Raw genomic sequence first — 25,915 nt, forward strand, 5'->3', positions numbered from 1 at the left:
GGTATTGCTGCAACAGCATTGCATAACAAAGTGATTTAAAACATTTATTATTGCTTATATATCTGGAGGTCAGCTGAGGATTTGACTGTCTAAGTCTGGCCAGATAGCTCAGCTTCTGGCTGCAGGGCAGCTCTGCTTCTCACTATATGTCTGCTGATTGACAGAGGCTGCTCTGCCCTAGATGTCTTCTTTGGGATCTACCTGGACAAGTGAGATATCTGAGCTCTCAGAGGGTGGCAGAGAAGCAAGAGAACAAACAGAACCATGAGGCCTTTTCCAGTCTAAGCTCATTCTGTTGGTCGAACACAAGGACAAGGGAGGGGGCAATGTACTCTGCACCTTTAGTAAGAAGAACTGCAAATTCACCTAGTTAAAGGGTATGGATATAGGGCAGGGTGAAGAATTGGGGTCACTATTGTAATCTACATTAGATTGACTGCATACCTCAACAATGTCCATCTGGACCAAGGGCCAGGGTACCCAAGGGAGAACTCAGGACACAATTCAATTATTTGCGCCAAGGTTAAACAGCTTCTCTAAGCTGTAATACATGCTGTAAGATTGGAAATAAATCCTTTCTAATTGCCATTAAGTGTCCAGCTATCTGCACACTTACATACCCACATGCCTTATCAAAACTTCACAAGTTAAAGTGATTTTTATTGTTACCAAGAGTTAACTTAAATGTAGGCAAAAAAACTTGCTGGAGTCCACAGAGACATTAAGCGAAAAAAAGCAGAACCAGAAACAATTTCAAATGTTTGAAATTGACTTGTTGACTTGCCGAATCAACTGCTTCTACTCACCATATCAGCCCACTCTTTGGATGTTTTGATAATCAGGAATTTCTAGAAAGAATGTGTGCTGGACATGAAATATTCTAATTCAGGCATAAGGACAGGCTGTAAATGAACTTGCCTTAAAGGTCAGCCCTCCTCCTGCTAATGCTGTCCTTTCTGCAGTAGCAGAGCTTCCCAAAAGGTCAGCTGATACTGAAAACAGATGCCCCACCCTGTGATCAGTCTGGCCTGTTTGTCTCAAACTGCAACGGCTCCAACTGAAACCCAAACTCAGAAGTCAGTGGACCAGATAGGGCTGGGGAGGGGGGTGGGGGAGAGTATGCAAATCAGACCCACCTTCCAGCACTCAGCCAAAACCTTTAGCTTTTGGACAGGAGTCTTGCTTTTATTATTTGAATATATTTGAAGACATTTTGTTTACAACAAGGTGCAAATTAAAACAGGACTATTGTGAGAGTTTGGAAGAAGGAGCACACGTTGAGGCTGGGCTCCTGAGGAAAGCTTTGCCACAGGAAACGAGGGTCCCTCTTTCCTGGGGGGACGGGGAGAGGGTCGCCTCCTTTCTACCACAAGACCGAACCATCACCCACACCCATGTGCTCTGCAGAAAGCGGTATTATTTCCTCGCTGGTCTCAAGGACGCTCTGGGAGTTCCTCAGCCAGAACTCCAACGTAGCCTCCGCTGGACGGTATCCGCGCTGCAGCATAACCTGCCTGGCCAGTGGGCACCCCGCCTAGGTGGGCGTCTGTTCTCTGCGTCCACCGCTTCTTTCTTAGACGTAGCCCTGAAGGCCTGGACAGCAGCCTCCTGAGCCCCGGCAGGTCTCGGAGTTTGCTTCTCCCGCTGGCCCAAAGGCGGAGCCGAGGACGCTGGGAGAAGGAGCTGGGGCGAGACACGGCCGGTTTTTAGCCAGTGCCGTCTTCATTGGATTTCGGAGAAGAAAGACCGGGATTTTCCTCGGCTCTGCGCCCCGGGCAAACGCAGGATGTCCCTGGGAAGCTCCGAGTGGGGCGGGCCGGGTGTCTGGCGCCGAGCGCGCTGGAGGAGGCTCCGGGGGGCGGGCCCGCCGGCGGGGCTGCCCTCCCCGCAGTGACGTCCCCGGGGGCGGAGGGGCGACAGGCTGGCTCCTCGCCCTCCCCGCCTCCTCCGGGTGCCGGGTCCGTCGGGGCTGGGGAGATGCTGCAGCCGCCCGCCGTTGGCGTTGCGGAGCGCGCCGCTGCCGGTCCGCCCGCTCCACCGCCGCCGTAGCGCCCCGGGGTCCGAAGGCGCACCCGAGCCGGGCCATGCCGCGGGGAGCGGCGCCGCGGGCCGTGCTGCTGGCCGCGCTGCTGGCGGGGCTCCGAGGCGCGACGGGTCGCCTGCTCAGCGGTGAGTGCGCGCGCTGGGGCGGGGGCTGGTTCCCAGGCGCGCTCGGCTGCGGCACCCACGGCACCCCGGCTGCGGCTGACCGTCTTCAGGGCCACGGCGCCTCTTCTCTGGCCCTCTGAGGAGAGGGCGGAGGGGTGGCGCCCCCGCCCCACCGGTGGCTTCCCCGGTGGCTTCCCGTCTTCAGCCCCAGCGGCTACCTATGCTTCTAGAGGAGCAATCGCCGGGCGGCTGAGCCCAGCGCCGGTTCCCTGCGTGTCCTGGACAGCTCGACGTCCACTCCCCGCCCAGGGATACCGGGAGACCGAGGCTAGATGGGACAGTGAGCAAAAGGCTCCAGGAGGCGCCCCTCGGCCCGCTCCATTGAGCGAGTCTCAGTAGACCCCAGGACCCCCACACAGGCCTTGTCCTGCCCACCGAGGAGGTCTCCTGTCCCCGGGGACGGGGTGGGGCTCTGGGAGCGGGGGCGGGGGGGCGTACAGTAGCGATTCTAGCTCAGCTGTGCCGTGGGAACCCAGCCTGTTACTCCTGGTCTCTTCTGATGGGGGGTAGGGAGGGCGGCGGAGAAGGCAATGGCACCCCACTCCAGTACTCTTGCCTGGAGAATCCCATGGATGGAGGGGCCTGGTAGGCTACAGTCCATGGGGTCGCTAAGAGTCGGACAAGACCGAGGGACTTCACTTTCACTTTTCATTCTTATGCATTGGAGAAGGAAATGGCAACCCACTCCAGTATTCTTGCCTGGAGAATCCCATGGATGGAGGAGCCTGGTAGGCTACAGTCCATGGGGTCGCACAGAGTCGGACACGACTGACGCGACTTAGCAGCAGCAGCAGGGAGGGCGGCAGGATCCTGCGCCTGGAATCAGAGCGCTTAGAGAAAGCAGCCTGGTTAGCGCGGGACAAGCCCCGCCTTACTGGCGGGGGATGACTCTCGGCTTCTCTCCTCCTGTCGTGTGACTGCAGCCGCGGACTTGGACTTCAGAGGAGGTACAGTGCTCTGGCTTCTTGCCTCTTGCATTTGTTCCGCATGTCGTGGCGGGGGCCGGCGGGAGGGAGATGTCCGTGTCCCTTCTCGGGTTTCCTTCGTGGCCTTTGCAGGCAACAGATGGGCCACGGGGATGGAGAAGAAAGAAAACCTCCGCTCAGTTATCTATGCTTCGAAAGTTGATTGAGAGACTCTAAAGTTGATTTCAGGATGGGGTGGGGTGCCAAGCGACAAAATGGGAGGGTAACCGAATTCAGCTGTTCGGGTGACTGCATCCCCGGGCTCTGTCCTCCATGGAGAGGAACAGAAGTCCCTCCCGCCCTTCCCTTTCCTGCAAGTGAGAGACGAGAGACATTTCCTGAAGGCAAGGGGACCAGATGAGCCCTGGGCCTTCTTCCAGCTCTGGGTCACTCTGGCACTCACTGGCTGACTGGGGATGTGTGGCCAGGCTGGGCCATACAGGAAACTAACTCGTTAGGGTGTTACGATGATCACCTTGATGATCCAGCGATGGAAAAAAATGGAGGCTGCCAGTAAATTCACCTCCAGATTTGGGGTTCTTGGGACTCATTTGTTTTTCCTCTGCTTCCTCATCTGGAGCCATCTTTAAGGACCCAGAAAAGCTGAGCTGGCCCAGCCTTCTCTCAGGTCTCCAGAATACCTCCTCAGTGAGAATGTTCCTCTTAGGAGGCCACCTAATTTTCTGATGGAGCAGTCCTGCTAGAGTCTCTCTATTCAGCAACAGGAGAAAAATGGCAGAGAAAGGGAGAAGATGGAAAATGAAAAACCAACGTTTTTTATTTAAGAATTTAGTTACAAAAGCAATGAAAGAAGAAATTGAAAATAAGAATTCACAAGAGCTCCCTGGATTATCTGTATGGGCTCTGTTCCCATTTAAGCACTGAAAATGCAGTTCACTGTCTGCGGCCTTTTGCCCTGTACTCTGGGCAGTTTGGCGAATAACAAATGCTGTCTGGCTCCCTGCACAGTTGCAAAACGAGTTAGGAAAATGAGAACATTCTATGAGAGCTGGAAAGAGTTTTCCAAACACAAATCCTCAATTCCTCACTCTGTGGCAGCAATTGACATCTAGTGCCCAACAACTGGCTCTCCATTGCAAGGGATTCTCCTTGTTGAAGTCTGGTTTTCACTGTACAGCTGGATCCAGAAACATATGCTGTGTCTTCCTGTGGGCTCGGAAGCATATATGTTTCTGTATTCCCAGCACCTAGCACAGCACCAGGCACCAAGTGTACACTCAGTACATATTGACTGGACAAAGGAGCGATGAGGCTAATGTTTTGGATGCAGAATTGCAATTGTGAAATTAAAAGACTCTTGCTCCTTGGAAGAAAAGTTATGACAAACTTAGTGTATTAAAAAGCAGACATTACTTTGCTGACAAAGGTCCATATAGTCAAAGCTATGGTTTTTCCAGTAGTCATGTACAGGTGTGAGAGTTGGACCATAAGGAAGGCTGACCACTGAAGGATTGATGCTTTTGAATTGTGGTGTTGGAGAAGACTCTAGAGAGTCCCTTAGACTGCAAGGAGATCAAACCAGTCCATCCTAAAGGAAATCAACCCTGAATATTCATTGGAAGGACTGATGCTGAAGCTGAATCTCCAGTACTGATGCGACGAGCTGACTCATTGGAAAAGACTCTGATGCTGGGAAAGACTGAAGGCAGGAGAAGGAGATGACAGAGGATGAGATGGTTGGATGGCATCATCAACTCGATGGACATGAGTTTGAGCAATTCATGCTTCAGGAGATGGTGATGAACAGGGAAGCCTGGCGTGCTGCAGTCCGTGGGGTTGCAAAGAGTCGAACCTGAGTTAGTGACTGAACAGAACAGATCAGAAATGGCTTCAGGAGCCCAGACACAAGCTAGGGTGGTGTGTACTGGTGAAGGATTTGTAATCTGTCCTCAGTAGAGTCCCATCCATTTGTCTTTGTCCTCAGCCTTTCAGGTGTCAGTCAGATGAGACACATTACATAGGCCCCTGGTGCAACCTGAGCTTTCTTTGGGATGGGGGATCGAACACATGTCTCTTATGTCTCCTGCACTGGCAGGCGGGTTCTTTATGACTAGCACCACCTGGGAGGCCATATGTGACCTTAGCCAAGCAATGACCTTTCTCTGAGCCTCAATTTTCTCATCTGTAAAATGAGGCATAAACAAACGCCTACAGCAGAGGATTACTATGAGTGTTCAGTGAGATAAGGTATGTATGTAAATGTAAAAGCCCTTAGCGTAATGCATGACACATAGTAAAAGTTCACTAAACCTTAGCTGTTGTCTTTAAGCAAGACCAGTAACAGAAATCCCCTTGGATCTGATGCTCATAGCTTCTGCTTATACCATAGACTGGGTGAATTCTCAGTCCTGCTACCTAGGCAGAGGGTTCCAGGGTTGAGAAGCCCACACCGGACTTCAGAATGCCTCTTTTACCTGAAGGAAACCCCAAACAGAAGTAACTCACTTTAAGCCACACTATCTCCTGAGACTCCCAAATGGCATGAAAGTGTTGTTTGCGTGCCTTTAAGTGAAACAATAAATCTTCACCCACCGCTCTTTTAAAGATTAATTTTAAATGTCTGCTTTTCAATCATCTGTAATGGAATAAACAAAGCATGGAGATCCTACACAATTTAGCCATCAGAGTCTAAATCACTGCATCTCCACCCTGGAAGGGGTGTTAATTTGCTCTGAGAGCCTAAATGACACTAAAACAGTCCACTGATGAGTAATCAGAATTCCTGCCCACCTCCATTCAGAGGTCTCCAAGCATCTCTGCTCTGGTATATTTTAAGTGTTAGTTGCTCAGTTGGGTCCAACTCTTTGCAATCCCATGGACTGGAGCCCACCAGCCTCCTCTGTCCATGGAATTCTCCCGGCAAGAATACTGGAGTGGGTAGCCATTTCCTTCTCTACGTCATCTTCCCTGTCCAGGAATCGAACCCAGGTCTCCTGCATTGCAGGCAGATTCTGTACCATCTGAGCGTGTGTTGGGGGGCACTAAAATAGGTAGGCTTCTTTTCTTCTCCAGGCCAGCCAGTCTGCCGGTTAGGAACCCAGAAGCCTTGTTATGAAGTCATTTACTTCCGTGATGCTTCTCAAAGACTGAACTTTGAGGAAGCCAGAGCAGCCTGCAGGAGGAATGGGAGCCAGCTAGTCAGCATTGAGTCTGAAGATGAACAGAGACTGATAGTGAAGTTCATTGAAAACCTCCTGGCTTCTGATGGCGATTTCTGGATTGGGCTCAGGAGGCGTGAGGACCAACAAAGCAATGGCACAGCCTGCCAGGACCTTTATGCCTGGATCGATGGAAGCACAGCAGCATTTAGGTAAGTGAGCGGAACTCACAGCGGCTATCTCACTTGACATAGCTCAAGAAAGAGGCAGGCTAGATCCCCCGTGCCAGTCAGGGAGGAAGAGAAGCCCAGCTGGGCAGAGCCCCAAGGGGATAGCGGCACTGGCACAGCCAGGGACCGACGCAGTGTGGCAAGGGGTGATAAATCAGCCTTAACTTGGGCCCAGCTCATGTCCAGAGAGCTCTGCCCAAGAGGGTGGCCCAGAAGCATTGCTTCAGTAGCACACAATGCATGATGTCAGCGGTTCTGGCTACCTGGCCTTTTGGACTAGATCCCTAATGAGAGATTTTTTCATTTTTATTATAGTTGATTTCCATTGTGTTAGTACAGCAAAGTGAATGTATACATATACATATATCCACCCTTTTTTAAGACCTTTCCCTTACAAGCCATTACAGAGTACCGAGTAGATTCCCTGTGCTACACAGTAGGTCCTTGTTAGCTATCTATTTCATAGATAGTAGTGTGTATATGTCAATCCCAATCTCCCAGTTTATCCCTCCCTCCACCCTCTTACACCTTGGTAACCATAAGTTTGTTTTCTACATCTGTGACTCTATATTGTGTAAATGAGTCCATTTGTATCATTTTTTTTATATTCCACATATAAATAATGTCATATGATATTTGTTTTTCCCTGTCTAACTGAGTTCACTCAGTGTGACAATCTCTACGTTCATCCATGTTGCTGCAATTGTTCTTTTTGTGGCTGAGTAATATTCCATTGCATATATGTACCATATCTTTTATCCATTCCTCTGTTGATGGACATTTAGGCTGCTTCCACGTCTTGGCTACTGTAAACACTGCTGCGGAGAACACTGGGGTGCATGTATACTTTTGAATTATGGTTTTCTCTGAATATATGCCCAGGAGTGTGATTGCAGGCCCAGTAGAGACTAAAGGCCTAGGGGGCTTTAGACAACAAGCAATTATGCTGCTGCTGCTGCTGCTAAGTCACTTCAGTCATGTCCGACTCTGTGCAACCCCATGGATGGCAGCCCACCAGGCTCCCCTGTCCCTGGGATTCTCCAGGCAAGAACACTGGAGTGGGTTGCCATCTCCTCCTCCAACACATGAAAGTGAAAAGTGAAAGTGAAGTTGCTCAGTCATGTCCGACTCTTCGCAACCCCATGGACTGCAGCCTACCAGGCTCCTCCGTCCATGGGACTTTCCAGGCAAGAGTATTAGAGTGGGTTGCCATTGCCTTCTCTGGAATTATGATGACAGGCAAGAAATTAGAGCCAGATCTAATTCTCTGGATTGGCCAAGAGGGGACACAAAGAAGCCTGTGGTTTGCAGAACCCTTCTAAACCTCCAATACTGGACTCACTTCACATACTTGCCCTGGCACCTTGGCACTGCCATAATCCCTCCCTGAGAAAAGCAGTGACATGGAAAAACGTCAACAAATATCAAAATTGAAAGGCAGACTTAAGACGGGAAATGTGCTTTAACAGATTTAACAGTTTCTATCTTTTTATAATAAATAGTATGTATAAATCAGTAAAACACTAAATGTTTCAGTTCAGTTCAGTTCAGTTGCTCAGTCGTGTCCGACTCTTTGCGACCCCGTGAATCGCAGCACGCCAGGCCTCCCTGTCCATCACCAACTCCTGGAGTTCACTCAGACTCACGTCCATTGAGTCAGTGATGCCATCCAGCCATCTCATCCTCGGTTGTCCCATTCTTCTCCTGCCCCCAGTCCCTCCCAGCATCAAAGTCTTCTCCAATGAGTCAACTCTTCACATGAGGTAGCCAAAGTACTGGAGTTTCAGCTTTAGCATCATTCCTTCCAAAGAAATCCCAGGGCTGATCTCCTTTAGAATGGACTGGTTGGATCTCCTTGCAGTCCAAGGGACTCTCAAGAGTCTTCTCCAACACCACAGTTCAAAAGCATCAGTTCTTCGGCACTCAGCCTTCTTCACAGTCCAACTCTCACATCCATACATGACCACTGGAAAAATGATAGCCTTGACTAGGGACCTTAGTTGGCAAAGTAATGTCTCTGCTTTTGAATATACTATCTATGTTCGTCATAACTTTTCTTCCAAGGAGTAAGCGTCTTTTAATTTCATGGCTGCAGTCACCATCTGCAGTGATTTTGGAGCCCAAAAAATAAAGTCTGACACTGTTTCCACTGTTTCCTCATCTATTTCCCATGAAGTGATGGGACCAGATGCCATGATCTTTGTTTTCTGAATGTTGAGCTTTAAGCCAACTTTTTCACTCTCCTCTTTCACTTTCATCAAGAGGCTTTTTAGTTCCTCTTCACTTTCTGCCATAAGGGTGGTGTCATCTGCATATCTGAGGTTATTGATATCTCTCCCGGCAATCTTGATTCCAGCTTGTGTTTCTTCCAGTCCAGCGTTTCTCATGATGTACTCTGCATATAAGTTAAATAAGCAGGGTAACAATATACCACCTTGACGTACTCCTTTTCCTATTTGGAACCAGTCTGTTGTTCCATGTCCAGTTCTAACTGTTGCTTCCTGGCCTGCATACAGATTAATGTCAATAAAACCCATAAGCAAAAGACCTGAGCAAACAGTTCACAAAATAGACACTCTAACTGGTAAACAATTGTATGGGGAAAAAGTTTAAACTCAGTTTCAATCAAAAGAATGAAGATAAGAATTTCTCTCTTTTTACCTACTCCATTTAAGACAGCGTGTCAGATTTATCAAAGCCCACCCACTTGGCTATTCTGATCCACACCTTCATCTAAGTTCCAGGAGTGTCTCCTCTGAGATTCTCATGGGCCTCTCTTCCCAGGAGAAACTTTTTTGTCTGCTCTGGGTCTTCACTGCGGCACTCAGGCTTCTCTAGTCGTGGCACACAGGCTCTCTAGTTGCCAGGGGCAAGCTTAGCTGCCTGTGGCATGTGGGATCTTAGTCCCCCCACAGGGATCGAACCTGTGTCCCCTGCATTGGAAGGCATGATTCTTCACCACTGGGCTGCCAGGGAAGTACTCCTGGGAGAAATTTTAAAACAGAAGATTAGCAGGATGAACTACCCTCTCCACCAGTGCAGCTGGTCCCCAGAGCCATGACCTATACTTACTGAGCCCCTCTCAGCTCCTCCATCCTGTCGAGGTTCCACTCCCCTCTTGTCAGGGAGCCTCAGTGGCTTGCTTACCTTGTGGCAAGACCCAGACCCTTATCCCTGAGGAATGTGAAGCCCTAGTCAACTTGAATTTCTGAGTCTGGGGTGATTTCACTTTTCAATTTACCATCAAAATGGAGCGCATGGGTACCAACAGGTACCCAAGTAGACACCTGAGTGCCTAACATATCCCCCTGCCTATAACAGCAGAGATACCTTCACCTTATGATTAGGGTCAGTACTTCCTGCAAAGACAATGACTCCTCCTCTTGCCTGCTGGTTCCTGAACACAAGGATCCCTTGGTGTCCAAGTGGCAGCCATTGGTTCAACAACATTCGTGGTGTATCTTCTGGTGGAAGGATTCCTCCTCTGGGTACCAGGCCCTCTAAACCCACAGGCCTCAACATTGCAGAGACAAGAAGCACAAATTCCCCAAGTGGGTACTGCCAGGGATGGTAAGCAAGGGTTCTCCTCCTTTTGCAAGCTATAGCCTTGAGAAATGTATTTCTTAAAGAATAAAGCTTGAACATCAAAATTACTTCTTTATCCATGGACTGCAGAATGGATGTTGTGTTACCAGGCAGGAAAATGACAATCATCTCATTGTACATCTCCATCAGAGCACTTGGGTGACTAGGTGCATCGTCAAAGAGCAGTAATACTTGGAAAGGAATCGTTTTTCTGATAGTAGGTCTCAACAGGGGGCTTAAAATATTCAGTAAATCATGCTGTGAACAGTTGCACTGTCATCCAGGCTTTGTTGTCCCACTTATACAGCAAAGGCCAAGTAGATTTAGCGTATTTCTTAAGGGTCCTAGAATTTTCAAAATGTTCGGTGAAAACTAGCTTCCACTTAAAGTCATCGGCTGTGTCAGCTTTTTAAAATTACTGTTTATTTATTTTTTTATTGAAGGATAATTGCTTTACAGAATTTTGCTGTTTTCTGTCAAACTTCAACGTGAATCATATATCCCCTCCTTTAAGGTATACATATATCCCCTCCCTTTTGAAGCTCCCTCCCACCTCTCTTCCCATCCCATCACTCTAGGTTGATACAGAGTCCCTGTTTGAGTTTGCTGAGCCATACAGCAAATTCCCTGTGTCAACTTTTTTTAAAAATCTTTTTTATTGGACTAAAATTGCTTTACAATGTTGTGCTAGTTTTTACTATACAACAAAGTGAATCAGCTGTAAGTGTACATATATCGGGCTTCCTAGGCACCATCAGTCGGAGAAGGCGATGGCACCCACTCCAGTACTCTTGCCTGGAAAATCCTATGGACCGAGGAGCCTGGTGGGCTGCAGTCCATGGGATCTCAAAGAGTTGGACACGACTGAGCGACTTCACTTTCACTTTTCACTTTCATGCATTGGAGAAGGAAATGGCAACCCACTCCAGTGTTCTTGCCTGGAGAATCCCAGGGACGGGGGAGCCTGGTGGGCTGCGGTCTATGGGGTCGGACACGACTGAAGCAACTTAGCAGCAGCAGCAGCAGCAGCAGGTGCCATCAGTAGTAAAGAATCTGCCTGCCAGTGCAGGAGATGCAAGAGAGTCAGGTTCAATCCTGGGTTTAGAAAATGGGAACCCACCCCTGTATTCTTGCCTAGAAAATTCCACAGACAGAGGAGCCTGAGCAGATATGCACGCATACATCCCCTCCAGTCATCCTGCTCTTTGAAGCTTTGAAGCCAAACATTGACTTCTCCTCTCTAAACTATGAAAATCCTAGATGGTATCTTCCATTAAAAGGCTGTTTATTCTACACTGAAAATCTGTTGTTTAGTGAGGCCACCTTTGTGAGTTATCTTTGGCTAGATCTGGATAACTTGCTTCAGCTTCTAAGCAGCATCTACAGCTTCACCATGCACTTTTATGTTATGGAGACAGTTTCTTTCCTTAACTTCATGAATCAACCTCTGTTAGCTCCCAGTGTTTCTTCTACACCCCTTGGCTTCCAGACCCCAGAATACTCTTGCATGACACAGGATGACAGAAAGGTCAATGATTCAAAGTCTGCACTGCATCTGGGAGGATGTTGCCCCCTCCTCACAAGTATTGCCATGGAGTTAGTGCTTCAGGTGTGTTTTCAACAAGCTCATTCATCCTTCTGTCAGACTGGCAGCTTTAAGAGAGCGAAGTGTGTGGTCCGACTAGTAAATCCCCTGCCTGCTCCTACATCTCCTTTGCTAGAAACTCAGTTTTTTGGTCTGATTAGATCTTATTTAGAATCCTGAGCTGGTAGATCAAAGACTGTGTAAGTATTCGGATAGTGATGCTAAGGCCCTGGCGTAGGAGAGGCAAACCAATGCCCAGATTAACTCTTCCTATCAACATGAATCATCGCCCCTTTCAGGGTGAAAGAGTCCAGTGGCATCTAGTTGCCATCAAGTGCTAGGCCAGTCTCTGCTCCTGGCAGGCTGGATTTGGCAGTAGCTGGATCAGCCTTGGTTAGTGGGAACAGCTACTGCTGAGCCCACGCGTGGCCTCCCTCCTGCCACCACGGCCACTCTAGTATACGCCTGTTACATCAGCACAGGGGCAGCTGCTCACGGGTTGAGCTGTTTTGTCTCCCTGGTTAGTCAGTGCCTCTTCTGTGCTAAAGGCTTTTTGCTGGGCTTTAACATATGGTAGATTTTCATACTTTATACCTACTCCCATATGTCTGTTCACGTCACTCCATCCGAGAGGTCCTTGTCCTCAGCCTCCCACTCTTTCTCCTTTTAGACTCTTGATCAGCTGACCAAGCCCTTTGCCTTAGTCTAATGTCCAATAACTTCTCTTTCCATACCAAGTGGTTAAGCAGGCACATCAACAAAGCTCTGGCCTTTGGGAGGTTGCCTCTTCAGCACTAGACCTTTCAAAACCACGTCTGAGTGGAACTGTAGTACAGGTGCTGCCCACTGGGAGTTGTCCCCGCATGCTTGGCGACCTAAGACTACCTTTGTCAGCTGGTCATAAGGGACTCCCTCATGCAGCTGTAGGTATAAGCTGAGGGGTAGACTCTGGTACAATAGAGGAAGATGTCATGGCGGTCTGCTCTGTTTGTACATGCCCTTTGGTCCTAAATATACCTCTTCCATCCTATAATGAGTTGATTCCTGCCTAATCTCTTGACTATGTGAGTCTGACAGTATCTCACTCTCACTGAGTAAGTTGGATTGTATGGTCTCTTGGTACTCCTTGCCTAGTAGCAAGCCAGAGTTCCTTGCAAAAGGTGATTTTTTCCTCAGCTACAGGAGATATGGCCTTGCTACAGAATCTTAACGGTTTGCATTGTGAGTCTCTCATTGGAGCTTGTGCGGATGCTACATGGTGTTGTTTTTCTCACCACCGATCCCTCTAACAACGGGGTCTGATGGATCATATGGCCCAGGTGGGAAGTCTGAGACAGCTGCCTTTGATGTCAACAGGTATATAGACCAGATATGAAATAGCCACTTCTAGAGCCCAAAGGGACCTACTACATGCTAGGCTTCCTTCTTCAAATGATTGCAGGATGCTTCAAATTATTGTGAGATGAAATAACCTTAACTTGAAAGAGGTGTTGTGGCATTCCCTAGACTACAAAACACCTACACCTACTTTTCATGAAGTAGCCGGCCGCTGAATCTTCATAGCATTTATCTCCAACCTTGGGGCTTCCCTGATAGCTCAGTTGGTAAAGAATCTGTCTGCAATGCAGGAGACCCCGGTTCAATTCCTGGGTCAGGAAGATCCCCTGGAGGAGGGATAGGCTACCCACTCCAGTATTCTTGGCCTTCCCTTGTGTCTATGCTGGTAAAGAATCTGCCTGCAACATGGGAGACCTGAGTTCAATCCCTGGGTTGGGAAGATTCCCTGGAGAAGGAAAAGGCTACCCATCCCAGTATTCTGGCCTGGAGAATTCCATGAACTGTATAGTCATGGGGTCACAAAGGGTAGGACTTGACTGAGAGACTTTTCACTTTCACTTTCAACAATATGGTGAACCGAGGTGATTTTGTGCAAGGTGTCCGGGAAGTCTTCACGTCATATTATGACAAGAAGGTAGGAAAAGTAGTATAGTCCTGGGGCAAGACCATAAACGTATACTGATGTCCATCCCAAAGGAAGGCAGACTGTTTCTGATTCTCTTTCTGATACAGATGAAAAAGAATGTACTCCCCAAATCTTCATACCAGGTACCCAAGGACATGTTAACCAGCTCTAGCAAAGCTGCCACATATGGCAAAGCAGCTGCAATGGAGGCTTCTGCTTGGTTGAGTCTGTGCTACTCCAGTGTCATCCTTCAGAATCTGCCTGATTTTTGCAGGGGCCAGACTAGTGAATTATATAGAGATGTGACGGGGAATACCATCCTGGCATTTTCTAGGTCTTTGGAGGTGGCACTACTTTCTGTCACGTTTGCCTGGATAAGGTATTGTTTTCTGTTTACTGTCTTGAAGAGGACAGGGAAGAATGCAGTTTTCAAGGCTTCCACTTGACTTTCTGCACTATTATAACTCTTACCCCATCAGTTTTCAATTCATATATTTTGAAACTGGAGAATGACCACTGGATGGGTCCCACTGTGAGCTGGTCCTTTTCTCAGAGAGACAGCATTGAGCAGTCCTGAAGAGAGAGATCTTAGTTCTCTACCCAGGAATAGGACCTGCATCAGTTCAGTTCAGTTCGGTTCAGTCACTCCGTTGTGTCCGACTCAGGAATCCTAGCCACTAGTGCACCAGGGATTAGAGGCTAAAAGCAAAGTTCCCCTGACCCATTGAAAAATACATTTCTCACAGAGATAAACACAGGTACAAAGTGTATTATTAGAAACACAGCATAGCACGTGGGAGAGCACAGGGGTGCATGCTCAGTCACTCAGTCGTGTCCGACTCTTCGTGACCCCGTGGACTGTAGCCCGCCAGGCTCCTCTGTCCATGGCATTCTCCAGGCAAGAATACTGGAGTGGGTTGCCGTTCTCTCCTCCAGGGGATCTTCCCAACCCAGGGATCCAACCCACATCTGCATCACCTGCCTTGCAAGCAGATTCTTTACCGCTGAGCCACCACGGAAGCGTGGGTAAACAGACAGAGAAGCAATTTGTTTATTTCAGTCAGCAGCTAGGCAGAACTACATACCTGGAGAGAAAAGATATGGGAGTCCTCTCTAAAGAGGAGGGGTGAAGAAAAGAGGTGATTTAAATCACTCATATAGGATAATCCTTCTGGGTCTTCATTTACCTTTGGCCAGTTATCTTGTTTCTTTTTTCACACCTGACAGGTCCTAGGACCCTCCCCAAGATACACACACAACTTTTTATTAAGATGGATCTTACCACAGATGCCTGTAGGTGCATGTGGTCCCCCACGCACCTACTTATTATGAGCCCCCTTCCTTTTTGACCCCCCACCCCAATGAGCCTTCCGTGGGCAGACAGGGAACTTTTCCTTGACCTCAAGAGTGGTCATCTTATCTCTTTATTCCAGCAGAGCGTAGCTTCTGCCACTAGCTTTGTGCTTGGAGTGTCTGGGTGAGAACACATCCTCAAGCAAGCACAACTTTGCTTGACAAACACCAGCTGTTCAGCCTGGGGGCCCATCTATCTCCTACCTCAGTCCTGAAGCAGAACTCAATCTAATACTTGGCCTCAATATGCTCCCACTCGAATGGGTAACCTTAATGGCACTTCAAGTCTTTGGGTAGCGGTGTTAACTCGCACACCCTGTCCAACAGCCTTCGTAATATCAGGGTATTCCTCTTCCCCCAGTGTATGGTTCCTTGAATATATGGTCCTAGGTCCCTTGGGGAGAATAGAGGAGAGTACCATGTGCACCTGGGGCTTCCCAGGTGGTGCTAGTGGTAAAGAACCCACCTGACAGTGCAGGAAATGTAGGAGACTCAGGCTCAATCCCTGGGGTGCGAAGATCCCTGGAGGAGGCCACAGCAACCCACTGCAACCCACTCCAGTGTTCTTGCCTGGAGAATCCCATGGACAGAGGAGCCTGGTGGGGTCAAGAGTCCATAGGGTCAAGAGTCGGACATGACCAAGGCAACTTAGCTCACATGCACCAGCTTGCATCTACTGGGGTGTCGCAGGGTCCTTCCTCTTTCTAGCAGTGAGTTCCAAGCCTAAAAGCTGGCTCAAGTCCAGAAACTAGATTCCAGGCATCATATTGGAAGCCAGGCATCCATTCCATTATCTGTGAAATAAATTAACATGAAGCCATAAGGCGAGTAGGGAGGAGAACAGACAAGTGGGAGCCCCATCAACAAGGTTGGAAAATTGCCTGGAGGTGACTGGTGAGGTGCAGAGCCTAGCCACGGTCAGGAACCCCAGCTGTCCAGACAGTGTCCAAGCAGCGTTGCAAGCTCAGCTATCTTCCAGGCAAGTTCAACCCAATGAGTTCAGCAGAGGATTTTCCTTCTGCTGACCCTCAGCACCAGACTCAAGCAGAGCTCTCCTGGGGTAGTACACGGAGAGCTGTCTCTTAGGTGTCCATAAGGAGGGGCTGTGACAAGAGATAGGCAGAGCAGCAGGGCTCATCCAAGCAGTCTGAGCATCAGGGCAGAGTTGGGGCCTGGAAGCAACCTGCTTGGGTGAGTAACCCGGCAGAGTACAAAGCCCAGCCCTGAGTCAGCACACGGCCTGGGTGCTCACAGCATCTAAACTACCTACGGAATCCAAGGCTTTAACCTGGCACCCACAGATCTAACTGGGCAGCAGCACCATTTAATTCCAAGTACCACTGGGGCTGCAGTGCACCCCATCCAGGAAACTGGGAAACAAAGACAAGAAATCAGGCAGCGGAGGCTAATAAAAGGTCTCATCAGCCCGATGAAGTAGAAACAACTTAAACACTGAAAAAGACTAGCTGGGCCTTCTGCTTTTTCCCAAACTCTGGCTCCTGCTTTGAAGCCTCAGATGCTTGAATAGTCTATCCACTCCTCAGAGTTCAGAAGGCAGCTGCGGCTACTGAAAAGCACGGGGAGATGGAAGCAGGGTGAGCTCTGGAGGCAATAAGCCATGTCTCTCCCAGTGCATCTGATTTCCTAAAAAAGAGAAACAAAACCCAGTTAGCCAAAAGCAAAAAAAATAATAATAATAAGATTGTCCAGACTGGCCCTGCTGGCTGCCTTTTCTCTTAATAACTTTACAGACATCATATGGTAATATATTCCTCCCTGCAAAGAGGCTGTGGCAAATGTCAGATGATTGATTGTGATGTCCATATTCTCCTTATTGGCAGCACTTCAATTCCTCCCTCTCTCTTAAGTTCCTGGCTCAGTGGAACTTGATAGGAAAGCAGAGGCTTTGAAGTCTTGCGAGATCCTTCTCCAGTTGCCTCCACTGTTGACCCTTTTCCTTCAGGAACTGGTATGTGGATGAGCCTTCCTGCGGCAGCGAGGTCTGCGTGGTCATGTATCATCAGCCGTCGGCCCCCGCCGGCATCGGGGGGCCTTACATGTTCCAGTGGAATGACGACCGATGTACCATGAAGAACAATTTCATCTGCAAATATTCTGATGGTAATGAATCCTCTCCCAAGTTATGTGGCTGCATTCTCAGCCTCCTCTCTCCTTTCATAATCAGCTGCTGGTTCCAAGAATTTGTTACCTAGTCTCTGAGAAAGCTTGTTGCAAATGCCAGCAGTGGTAAACTTTGGGAATTCTTGTAAAGGGAGATGACCTGATACCTCCTCACTGAGGAGTAATTCTAGCAAAGGAGAGGGTATTAGATGCTAAGAGATGAAGAAATGAAAGGGTCTAATTTATGGATGATAAGGCAAGAATTATGAGAACTTCAAGCAATAAAAAGCCTTCCAGGTGGACAGTTACAGTTCCTCTTCCCTCCATATGTGAGGTTGTACACTGTAGGAGCTTGGAATAAGGAAGAAATAGGAAAAGAAGCTGGCCATGTTTCTTGCATATCTCCTGCCGGCCATTTTCTGGGGCTTTAAGGAAACAGGATAATGACCACAGGAGGCAAATGATAAAATATGCCAATTTTACTGACGCTGGGCAGATAGCAGTCACTTTGATGAGCAGGCGTAAACTCCTTAGGCCACCCTCTATATACATGCCTTGCAAATTTAACTAGCTTTTTCTTCTAGATCTATTAAGGGTTTTGAATTGGCTACAAGCCTGTAATCTCACTGTGCTGGGCTTTCCCAAATTCCTCCGTTTGATGGACTTCAATCTAAACACGCTGTGATTTTTGATCTGTTACTGACGTTTTTCGCCACCCTGACGCCAACTGCTTGATCTCAGTTCCGCGTCTTTTCCTGACAGGAGCCGAATGACTTGTTAGTTGCATCTAGTTGGGGACTAAACAATCCTGTCATTTAAAAATTGTTGGAGCTTGACTGTGCCTTCGCTGCTAAAGTTGTTTTTCCTCCCTCTTCACCCCTTCAGACGAATTCTTCTCTCCAGAGACCTGGTCTTCCCCACCATAGAGTTGTCTCAGACAGGGAGGTTGCAAGGATCAAGGCTGACTTGCAGGGCACTTTTTTAGAGCAATGAAAGGAATGCACTTATGACAAACTGGCTGCCCATCACTTTTGTTTATTATATCCTATTATCACCATGATTTAAAATTTTGTACCTTAAACATTTTTTGAAATGTGAGATTTGGGCGCTTGTTCACATAGCCTTTTATTTTGGGGTTAGAACCAGTCAGTTTTTTAAAAAATAATTTTTGTTTATTAATTGTGCTGTTGCCTGAGTCCTGAGCAGGGAAAAGATGGCACACTCAAAGGGTTTAATGAGAAGAGTATAATAAAATGATATTTACCAAAGTGTGGACATGGTGCATGAGATGGTGATGTGCCCAAGGGACCAGCTGCAATGGGAGACTTACTACCCCTAGGCTTCAAGGAGCGGAGGGAGGGTATGGTTTTAGCAGAACCCAGAGAAATCTTGGAGTCACGCAAGAGGAGCCACCTGACAGGAGCTGTAACCAGACAACACGGTACTGTCACACCACCATGATGTGGGAGAGAGGTCTGGGGAATACTACTAGGACCTGTCTCTTCTACCCTCAAATCTCCTGCTTCTGCCTCCTATTAGTTAAGTCCAATCAAGAACCAAAGGACAAGGGAGCCCTGGGACACATCCCCAGAGGTCAGCCTCCCAGGACACAGAGAAGGACCAAGAACAGATTGAGCAGAGGGATGTGGGCACATGGGAGAAGACGAACACGTTGCCTTCCTGTAGACCACCCCCTCCTTCTCAGGATAAGTTCACGTCCCTCAGCACACCACGAAAGCATTGGCTTGATCAGACCCTTGCCTCTCTGCAGCCCCAGTTCTCACCACTTTTTTTCCCTCCCCAAGCTAGTTCCCTTCTGCGTTTTGTGAAGTTCCCCATGATCTCCTAACTGCTGTTTCCAGTGCTTGGACCATCCTTCCCTCTTTCCCAGTCAACTCATTCTCAGCCTTCAGGTTCAGGTTAAGCATCAGCTTCTCTCATAACAACAATAGATGGTCCTGGATTGTATCTTTGATGATGACAATGGTAATTTCCCATAAAGGGCATTTTTAGGACAATTGGCATAACTTGAATAAGATCTGTAGATTGGATGATACTATACATAGCAATGTTGATAATTTGGTTTCAATAATTGTACTATGGTTATGATAGAGTATGCCCCTCCCAGTCCTGTTTTAAATACACACTGAGGTATTTAGGGAGTAAAGGGTAACTATGGCTACAACTTATTCTCCGAAAAAAAGTTATGCATGTGTCTGTATGTGAATATAGATATGTGTCTGTGTATATAGAGAGATTTAGATACAGATACATAGATATAAATATATGGAGATATATATAAAGAGAAAGAGACAGAATAGTTATATAAATGAAATGTAATACAATGATAACATTTGGGTGAAGGATACATGGGAATTCTTCGCAGTAGTCTTGCAAATTTTCATAAATTTTAAATTATTTCCAAATAAGTTAAAAAAATCACTTCCTCTGGGAAGCATTCCAGGGCTTAACCTCAAAACTAGGTTAAGTGTTCCTCCTATGAGGCTCATAACACCTCACACACACAGTACATATACTGCCTGTTGACAAGTTTGTCCACTTCACTGTATGGTTGGCATGAGGTCTGGAAATACACATGTTTGACCCTGCACTTGATGGACTAGGGGAAGGTCACCCAGTGTGGCTCCAACCTTATGGCACAATATCATTTTATACCAGAGGGCAAGCGACCAGTTGAAAGACAGCATCTAAAACTAAATTTGACAACATGACCACATAGAGTAGGTAGCATGCCAGCCAGATCTGAACACTTGATTCCTTGCAGGGTGGGCTAGAAGCATAGACACAGTCAGTGGAGATCAGAGACAAATCATCTGAGGCAACGTCACAGACCATTGCGGCTGTGATGGAAATGCCGCATTAATTTGCCATGTCCTCTGCAGTTTTGCCCAGTGGATTGAACTGTGGAGGGACAACAAAATGACTGCATCATTTTCTGTAATGTCATTGAATATATGATGTATTGTAATATAATATCACAAAATTAATATGTACAAATATTCTCCTATAATTCTATAATTTATTGCCATCCTGTAGAGTGTAAGTTCCTTAGAGAGCTGGGACGGCTTTTTATTTGCTAGTGTATCTCTAATATCTAACATGGAGTTTGTCTCCTTGTGATCTTAAATTTTCATTTCAATTTTTTAAATTCAAATCCCAGTTCAGCTACTTATTAGCCGTGAGATTTGAGTAAGTTGCGTAATTTCCCTGTACCTGAGTCTCCTTGTGAACAAATTCAGAATAGCACTTACTCACAAGACTGTTACAAGGATAAATTGTTTGTTTTTATAAAAACATTTAGAACATGATGGTGTTTCTATCATCAGCAGACATTTTTAATAAATAAATGGATTTGAATCACCTCTACACACACACACACATATATATGATTAAAAGTTTCCCTTCTGAATAAAACTTCAGAATAACTTTGACATCCTGGCCTTGGGTGTGCGTGTTATTCGCTCAGTCATTCGAAGAGTCATTCGCTCAGTCCGACTCTTTGCGACCCCACAGACTGTAGCCCGCCAGGCTCCTCTGTCCATAAGATTCTCCAGGCAAGAATACTGGAGTGGGTTGCCATTTCCTTCTCCAGGGGATCAGGGATTGAACCCAGGTCACCTGCATTGCAGGCAGATTCTTTACCGTCTTAGCCACCAGGGAAGCCCATCCCGGCCATAGGACTATGAATTATAAAATTTTGACCTTAAAGACTCTGACTCTATGATCCCAGAGTATCTGATCAGCATAAGAGTCCCTGCCAGTACAAAAGACTGATAACAATTTCAGCCAGAAGTAAAAACATTACTGTAGGTTGTCTGTGGAGCCTGACTATCCTGAGGCTCTTAGAATTATTTTAAATAGCTCAGGTTCTAGATCACAGCCCTGCTTTGGGGCGGGCCATAGTCTACTTAGTCCCCAGCCACCTCCACTGCTTGGAGGTTGGTGTTCATTGCTCTAAAACATCCCCAGTAGGAACTGATAAAATGTCTTGGATTGCTTTAAAACACTTCAGGGAACCTCCCTGGTTGTCCAGTGGCTAAGACTTCATGCTCCCAATGCAGAGGGCCTGGGTTTCATCTCTGGTCAGGGAAAATAGATCCCACATGCCACAGCTAAGACCCAGTGCAGCCTAATAGAATAGAATGGAATTTTCAGGCCTCGGTGTAGCCAGGGAGGAATAGGGATTATTGCTGAAACCAGATTAGCCATATGTTGATAAGCGTTGACACTGCATAGGGGCTCATTATACCAATCTTTCCACTTTTGTGTATATTTGGAAGTTCTCATATTTAAAAGTTTTAATGCTTTTTTAAAAAAGTGTCCAAGCAAAGCTGGGGAAAGGCTAGTCTTTGTGCAGAAGGGATTCTTTGGACTTACTAACCAGGTTTTGGAGTCTGGTAGCATGAAATGAAGTTTGTTGGAAGACTGAATGAGCAACTAAATGGAAGCTGTGCCCTGGCCAGTTTCACTCAGATGGTATGGCAATTTACCTGTTACTCTCATTCTTATCCCTTTCTGCTGCAGAGAAGCCAACAGTTCCTTCTACAAGGACTGGAGGTAAGACTGTCATTGGAGATTCGAGTTCACTGGGGCTGTTTCACACAGGTTTAGAACCTCTCCATAGGTTGAGAGTCACTTGCTCTTTAGACCAGATTATTCGATGGAAAGACACTGACTCTTTGGATGGGTACATGTCACACCGAGACACCACACGTGATTCGTTCATCTCACTCTCTAGGGCTGCCTTTCAACTATGAGAAAAGGAACAGTTACAAATCAGTTTGGGATCCTTATTGACAATATGAAAGGAATAATTCAATCTAACGAGACAAGTGAGTCAAACTGATCATTGTGGTCCTAAAAGTGAGTCATCGGCCCCTTCGCCTGCGTTCTGCAGTACTTCACGGGCCTTGATGTCAGCTGCCTGCTGGTTGTTCTTGTCATACCAGAAAGATCACGAAAAGTAGACCTCTTGGGCAGCAAATTCACTTCTTCACTTTCTGTGATTATAAACTGCACTGATCACTTTGCTAGTGCTTTCTGACATCCCCCTTGAAGCTGATAGGACCTCAGAGAATATCTGGTTGTTAATGCTTTTCTCCAGGTCTAAGTATATATGTCTCTCTCCAGGTGAAGAGACAGAGCCAGCAACACCCATCCTTCCAGAAGACATAGAGAAAGAAGATACCACAGAAATACTGAAAGAAAGCAAAGGTATATACAAAACTCTCCCAGGGGAAAATAGATAGTGGGACTCTCCTGACTACAAATTCCCCATGGTTACATACCCTGCTTTGTTCTTCCCATGGCTGCTTAAAAATGAAAACAGACAGGGCACTCAGGCTTTGTAAAAACTGTATGAAATGTTAGATTTTGTCAGTGAAATATACAAAGGGAGTTTTCCTAAGACAGTTGGGGCGATTAGATGAGACAAGAGGTAGAAAGTCTTCAGGAAGACAGTCGGAGACTTGAGAACCTCCCAGAAGTTGTTTGGTTTGGGGGGAGGGGGTGGGAACTGAGAATGAATGTTGAGAAATAAGAACAGAAAGACCCAGGCCATGATTAATATTTCTTTACAAGACAAATAGAGAAAATGGACATAAAAGATAAACGAAAATGGGGTGATAAACTGGAATGCTAATGGACTTTCAACCTCAACTCTCACCTTGAGTTTCAAGAGGAAGATCTGGGCTGGTAGTTAAGACTTAATAATGTGTGTAAATGTCAAATCAATATAGGATACATCTGAAACTAACATGATATTGTACGTCAACTATATTTCAATTAAAACAAAAAAAGAGAAAGATCTGAGTTTTTGTCACTGGGTAACTTTAAGAAAACAAGCACAATTTTTCAGTTTAGTTATTTACATAATAGAAGTAACAGTATTTTTCTCACCTACCTAAGAGTATCTACTGTGTCCATGTAATGAAGTAGGATATTGAAGTACTGCAATTCAGCCATGACACTAGCCACCTCAAATTAACACAGACCCTACAGGTTAAGGGCTCAGTGCCCACCCAGACTGCCCTTGCTGCAAATATCAGCCACAAGATCGGGGGTCCCCAGGCCACCCGCACTTCTAATCAACTGACTGCAATTCCAGGGAGTCACATTCAGTAATTCACTAGAACTATTTATAGAACTCAGAAAAACACCATACCCATAACTACATTTTATCTGCGCTTTTCTTTTCAGAAGCTGCCTTGAATCTTGCCTACATCCTAATCCCCAGCATTCTTCTCCTCCTCCTTGTGGTCACCACAGGTGTATGTTGGGTTTGGATCTGTAGAAGGAGGCAAGTAAAACACTGATCCTGTAAACCTTTGTGTTTTCTGAACTTGGACTTCAAAGGCAAGGCAGCTCCAAGAGAATCTCTTCTGCAGATTTGAGAATAAATCTTCTGATGGGTTCGGGGCACTCAGAAGGACTAAGCATTTGTACTCAGCTGTAATTAACAGAGTGATCTTACATTCTTTAACTTTGTAGTGTGGAAGATTTTAAATGACTTGAGGGGTGAGACTGCGTTATTCACCTGTGCATCCACACATCACTCAGCAAAGTTTTCTCATGCATGTACATTCTCACTCCAGAAATGTTTTTTGGGTGAGTAAAGGAGTAAATAGTGAAATATGAAAATGACTGTTCCAAAGCCTCCTGGCAAACCTCTGAAACTAAAGTACTTCATTCAAAATAAAATAGCCAAATTTTTTTAATTGACTTTTACTTGAATACTCAAGTATAGATGGCTACAAAATAGCTACCTTAAGTAGCGTAGAGCACCTGTGTTAGTGGGTCATGGAGCCACCATTTTGCAGGTACCCAGAGCTCTTCTCAGCTACCTGTTTATTCCCCATCATCACGGTCCATATAAAAGAAGGTGGCATTGCCACTTCACAACAGGAAAGCAAAGGTACATTTTAAGACTTGACTCCCTTTGATGACCAATTTAAGACAAACTAATAAAATTTCAATGTAGAACCTACTTCATTTAATAATAATTCTTTAGGGACTTCCCTGGTGTTCCAGCAGTTAAGACTCTGTGCTGTCGGTACAGAGGGTAGGGGTTCAATCCCTGGTCAGGAAACTAAGATCCCACATGCCATGCAGCGTGGCCAAAAGGTTAAAAAAATAATAATTTCCTTATAGAATTATTAGAATTAAAGCAGTTAATACATGCAGAGTGAGTATATTATAAGCACTCAAAAATATCTCTTCCTATAATCATTTTTATTAGTTAATTCCTTTTAATCCAAAATATCAACAGAATTCAGTTCATAGGAGGTGATAGGGAGATTCAAGAAGGAGGGGACATAGGTATACCTGTGACTGATTCATGTTGCTATATGGCAGAAACCAACACAATATTGTAATGCAATTATCTTCCAATTAAAAATAAATATATCTTAATTTTAAAAATGTTGGTATGGCCAAAAAACCAGAATTCAGTTTAAAAAATTGCTAATATGTTTTCTAACTGCTTACTCTGTGCTTGGTTCTTAATTTCCCTTCCTTATCTACCCATTGGGCAGCTCACCCCAATCTTGGAATTGTAACTTTGATGCTGGAGTCTACTCACAGTTTTAATCGTTTTGTGCCACAGACACAAAAATACTAGCAAAATATTTCCAAAAATGTGTGTGAAACAGTAATACATGAGCTTCTTTATTAATGCTTCTTTAGGTATAATTATCATAATATTGAAGCAGAGATGAGCATAAAATATTTTAGGGCATCTTAAACAATAACCGTGATATGAAAATATCTATGATTTCCGTTGGTGAGCAAGTCAAAGATATTAACTAATTCTACTCAGCTTGATTGCCCACATTCAGAATTGAAGGACAGTTTCCCTTAGAGATGGATTTGTTTTAATGTGGCATTTTTTCCCGCATGCAGTTCTCTCCATAGACCCTCTGGGGGCTCTAGGGTCCCTAGGATCACCAGATCTGCTCTGTGCTCAGGCCGTGGTGAATGACAGAATACTTTCCTGGTTCATTCCTGCCCCACCCGAATCCCTGCCCTGTAGGTTGACACAGATGAGAAGCGCAGCGTTAGTGACCGCGCAGGGATGACCCTCTCCTGCCTGGACAGGGGCCTGGGGACAGTCTCAGGCCCCCTGTCTGCTCAGCCCTGGTTCTCCGTCTTCCTAGGAAACGGGGGCAGCCGGACCCCAGCACTAAGGAGCAGCGCCCCACCTGGCCGGCTCCTCAGCCCGGGAACAGCCCGGACCTGGAGGTTTACAACGTCATACGAAAGCAGAGCGAAGCTGATCTGGCCGAGACCCGCCCGGACCTAAAGAACATCTCGTTCCGAGCGCGCTCGGGAGAGGCCACGCCCGACGCCGTGTCTTGTGACTATGAAAACGTGGCCGTGAACCCGTCCGAGAGCGGGTTCGTGACGCTGGCGAGCATGGAGAGTGGCTTCGTCACCAACGACGTTTACGAGTTCTCCCCGGGCCGAGCGGGGAGGAGCAAGGAGTCCGGATGGGTGGAAAATGAAATCTATGGTTATTAGGAGGCTCGAAGGAACCCTGAACCGACAAGAATGGGAAGGGAGAGAGAAGCAATTTTCCTATACGGGAAACACGCAGGTGGTCTCTGAAAGGGCTCAGATCAGGTCCTGGGGGTGGGCATGAGACGGTTTGAGCCCCCGCTGGAGCCCTGGTTTGGGCTGTGTCACTTAACCCAGCCCCTCACCTGGCTGGAACCTCTAAGAAGCACCTTGCCCAAGGGCTGGCACGTGGTCGAAAATAAATACCTGAT

The 25,915-nt window shown here is 46.7% G+C and overlaps 1 protein-coding gene across 3 annotated transcripts; it reads left to right on the forward strand.

Annotated features, from left to right (window-relative positions):
• Window positions 1-2,084: 2,084 nt before the first annotated feature.
• On the forward strand, window positions 2,085-25,915 carry LAYN (layilin). Of its 3 annotated transcripts, XM_052652562.1 has the most exons (8): window positions 2,085-2,169; window positions 3,132-3,155; window positions 6,207-6,504; window positions 16,972-17,129; window positions 21,675-21,707; window positions 22,281-22,364; window positions 23,349-23,448; window positions 25,304-25,915. In XM_052652562.1, the coding sequence occupies exons 1-8, from the start codon at window positions 2,085-2,087 to the stop codon at window positions 25,665-25,667; spliced, it is 1,146 nt and encodes a 381-aa protein (XP_052508522.1). In that variant the 3' UTR covers window positions 25,668-25,915. The 3 variants fall into 3 exon arrangements, with proteins under 3 accessions (XP_052508522.1, XP_052508524.1, XP_052508523.1); XM_052652564.1 differs by lacking the exon at window positions 21,675-21,707; XM_052652563.1 differs by lacking the exon at window positions 3,132-3,155.

Source organism: Budorcas taxicolor, chromosome 15 (genome assembly GCF_023091745.1).
Source record: "Budorcas taxicolor isolate Tak-1 chromosome 15, Takin1.1, whole genome shotgun sequence".
NCBI classification, from domain to species: Eukaryota; Metazoa; Chordata; class Mammalia; order Artiodactyla; family Bovidae; genus Budorcas; species Budorcas taxicolor.